Raw genomic sequence first — 3,624 nt, 5'->3', positions numbered from 1 at the left:
TACAACCTTTTCAATACACACCTATGTGATCCTTAAGACTACCAAAGAAAAAAATATTTCATCTCAACTCAACAAGTCAACATTCGTTAGTAGAGGAAACTTTGATGCATTTAAGAACTTCACATAAAAACCATCCTCTTAGACAACCCCCAAGTACACTAGTGCAATGTGAAAGTAGAAAGCCATATTACTCCTCCAACTTAGTGCTCCTTAGGAATCATCATAGACTACGAACATCACGTTCAATCATTTACATAACCTTTATCAACATTAGACATAAGATTAACATGTTTCATTACCATTAGACATATAATCAACATGCTTCATTAACATTCAGCATAAAGTCAACTTACTTCATTAACATCATATAGTAACCCATTCATTCATTTTACTTACAAGGAAACACCAAGACTCCCTCCAAATGTTTGCTTCTGTTGTGCATAGATGACATCCCATTCCACCACCTACCGTAAGAAGTACACGCTTAGGAAGAACTAATTCATTACTTCATTTGTGGGGGAAAGATGTAAGCGACATAGACCATGAGAACTTGACATGGAATCCTGGTATTAACCCTTAGCGGAGGAGGGATCCCCACTTGCCTAAGGTAGGGTCGTTCTTTTAGCCTTTACATGGAATCATCAATAGCTATTCCTATGTGGGCCATAGTTAAGGGATAAGGAGATTGCTTCTAAGTACTACATCTCAACTCATGAGGAGTACCCATATCAAGAGGTACATTGGATACTAAATCTCTACTCACAAACAGTATCCACCCCTTTGTCAATTCCTCTCGGTGTTAAGCATAAATCTCCACAGAATTTTAAACATTCATTAAATTCATTACCTATAGGTTAATAGATTGATACTAGACACGATCTTTACTTATTGGAAATTAGGTCACTTAGAGACAAATCTCTATGTCTCTTTTTAAACCTTCCCACCGATATATCTCCCTTAGGTCGTGGTACATTTCTTTCGAACTCGGATGATTTGAGTAGCGGGACCCATAGGCTTCTTCTATGATCCGAACCCTCCACCCATTTACATCGAGAATGCATAATCTCCCTTGGTGCCTTAACACTCCATCCCTCCAAGGATAAGGATTAATTCAACTTGCCGAGAATCGATTCTTTGAAATCTATTAATGCTAGATCAAGGTGTTGTTTGAACTTCACCTCAACCACTAGATATGACTCGGAGTTATGATGAGCTATATCACCTCCATTCGGAGAACTTTCCAACCTCAAGGTTAGATACACTACCCATAGTCATACGACTTAAGGCATCAACAACCACATTAGACTTGTCGGGGTGATAAAGGACACTCATATCATCATAATCTTTCAACAACTCTATCTACCTTCGATATCGGAGATTCAACTCCTTTTGGGTAAACACACAGTGGAGACTCTTATGGTTGATAAAGACATACACATGAACCCCATACAAGTATTGCCTCCTAATTTTTAAAGCAAACACCAAGGCCACTAACTCAAGGTCATACGTGGGATAATTTCTCTCACGTACCTTAAGTTGTCTAGATTCATAGGCTATTATTTTCCCATGTTGCATTAGCACACACTCGAAACCCACTTAGAACACGCCAAAATACACAATAAAACCCTTTGCGCCCTTTGGTAAAGTCAACATCAAAGCAGAAGTAAGCCTATCTTTCAACAATTGGAGGTTTTTCTCACATGCTTCCTTCCACTCAAACTTCTTATTCTTTTGGGTCAAATTAGTCAAAGGAGATGCAATGGATGTGAAACCATCCACGAATCTCCAATAATAACCAGCTAAACCCAAGAAACCAATAATGTCGAGTGGAGTTAAAGGTTTAGGTCAATTCTTCATCACTTCCATTTTCCTTGGGTCTACCTTAACTCCCTCATTAGAGATGATGTGCCCAAGAAATGTCACCGACCTCAACCAAAACTCACACTTACTATATTTGGCATACAATTCATGTTCCTTAAGGGTTTGCAATACTACCCATAAATGACCCCTATGATCATTCTTATTCTTTAAACATACCAAGATGTCGTTAAAAAAGACGATAACAAATGCATTTAGGTTCTTTTGGAACACCCTATTCATAAGGTCCATAAAAGCTGCCACAGAATCAGTGAAACCAAAATACATGACCATGAACTCATACTGTCCATACCAAGTCGAAAAGGTCGTCTTTGGTATATCCTCACCTCTTACCCTAATTTGGGGATACCCCGACCTTAAGTCTATCATTGAAAAGTAGCTCTCCCCTTGGAGTTTTTAAAACAAGTCATCAATCCAAGGTAGAGGGTACTTATTCTTTATGCTGACCTTGTTGAGTTGGCAATAATCAATACACATTCTCAAGGACCCATCTTTCTTCTTCAGAAACAAAATCGGAGCACCCCATAAAGAAATACTATGCCTTATAAAACCCTTATCTGGTAAATCCGTGAGTTGAGCCTTCAACTCGGCCGCAGCCAACATATAAAAAGGAATTGGTATGGGATCTATATCAGGTAGCAAATCAATGCCAAATTCAATTTCTCGTTCGGGAGGAATATGGGGAAGGTCATTAGGAAAGACCTTCGAGAACTCACTCACTACGACTACCAACTCAATGGGAGGAACTTTAGAGTCAAGATATTGGACTCTTACTATATGATGTACATACCCTTTTGAGATCATTTTGCATGTTTTTAGAGAAAAAATAATATAACCTCTAGGAATATAATTTCTTCCTTTCCACTCAATAATGAGTTCATTTGGGAAGTTAAACTTCACAAATCTTGTCCTACAATCGATGGCAGCAAAACACGTATCCAACCAATATATACCCAATATAACATCAAAATCAAGCATATCGAGTTCTACTAGATTAACATATGAAACTCTATTGGGCAACATTTTTGGATAATTTATATACATCTTTTTGTAACAACCGCCTTTCCCACCGAAGTAGACACTACAAAAGGTTCATGCAAAATATCAGGTATAGAAAAAACTTTAGCTATTAGAGGTGTAACAAATTATAAAATAGCGTCGGGATCAAGTAGTGCATATACATCAATAGAGAAGAATTTGAACATACCGTTTACCACGTCGGGAGAATTCTCTTGCTCACCACTAGAGCGGAGAGCATAGAAGCATTTCTTCATTGGATTATCAATAGAACCACTTGCTCGAGGTTGACCACTACCCATTTTTTGAATCTTAATGTTTGGACAATCTCTCCTATTATGACAACTCTTGCGACAGCTAAAGAAATTATCCGTCCCCTTAAGGCAATCACTTTAATGATTCATACCACACTTTTCACAAGTTGGCTTTTTATTTGGTGAATTTAGTACCTTTTAGGGTTAGGCTATTTAAAAACATTAATATTACTATGCCTTGTTCCCATGAAAGTATGAGTGAACGGTCAAGTATTGTTGAGAGGATTTGAAAGAGCCGAGTCTGCAAAAGGCTTATCGGATGGGTAAGAAAGAATTTCGGTCTATCCAATTCAAGTTCAAGACCAGTTAAGAGCGCTAGCCCTGGCGATTGCATGGTTTCTTGAATTCTACATTTCTGAATCCTCAAACATGATGGCTCTTTCGAGGGCCTCTGGCTTAGGATTAGGTGAGGGTG

At 38.2% G+C, this 3,624-nt stretch overlaps 1 protein-coding gene across 1 annotated transcript; it reads right to left on the bottom strand.

Moving 5' to 3' along the window:
- Positions 1–392: 392 nt before the first annotated feature.
- LOC138348063 (uncharacterized) lies at positions 393–3,197 on the bottom strand. Its single transcript, XM_069296671.1, has 4 exons — positions 3,086–3,197; positions 2,326–2,603; positions 2,038–2,160; positions 393–464 (listed from the first exon to the last, which is right to left on the bottom strand). Exons 1-4 carry the CDS (start codon positions 3,195–3,197, stop codon positions 393–395), a joined length of 585 nt encoding a protein of 194 aa, XP_069152772.1.
- Positions 3,198–3,624: the final 427 nt, after the last annotated feature.

Source organism: Solanum lycopersicum, chromosome 4 (assembly GCF_036512215.1).
Source record: "Solanum lycopersicum chromosome 4, SLM_r2.1".
NCBI classification, from domain to species: Eukaryota; Viridiplantae; Streptophyta; class Magnoliopsida; order Solanales; family Solanaceae; genus Solanum; species Solanum lycopersicum.
Note: the sequence above shows the minus strand (reverse complement) of the source record. Positions and strands in the feature narration are given on the sequence as shown.

Excerpts from the sequence above, each read along its gene's own strand:
- LOC138348063 (XM_069296671.1), bottom strand. The coding sequence starts at position 3,197 with ATGGGTAGTGGTCAACCTCGAGCAAGTGGTTCTATTGATAATCCAATG. Across the intron at positions 2,604-3,085 it reads TTCTCCCGACGTGGTAAACG|TCGTAGTGAGTGAGTTCTCG; the intron begins GTATGTTCAAAT and ends TTGAGTTGGTAG. Across the intron at positions 2,161-2,325 it reads ATTATTGCCAACTCAACAAG|TATGAGTTCATGGTCATGTA; the intron begins GTCAGCATAAAG and ends TGGTATGGACAG.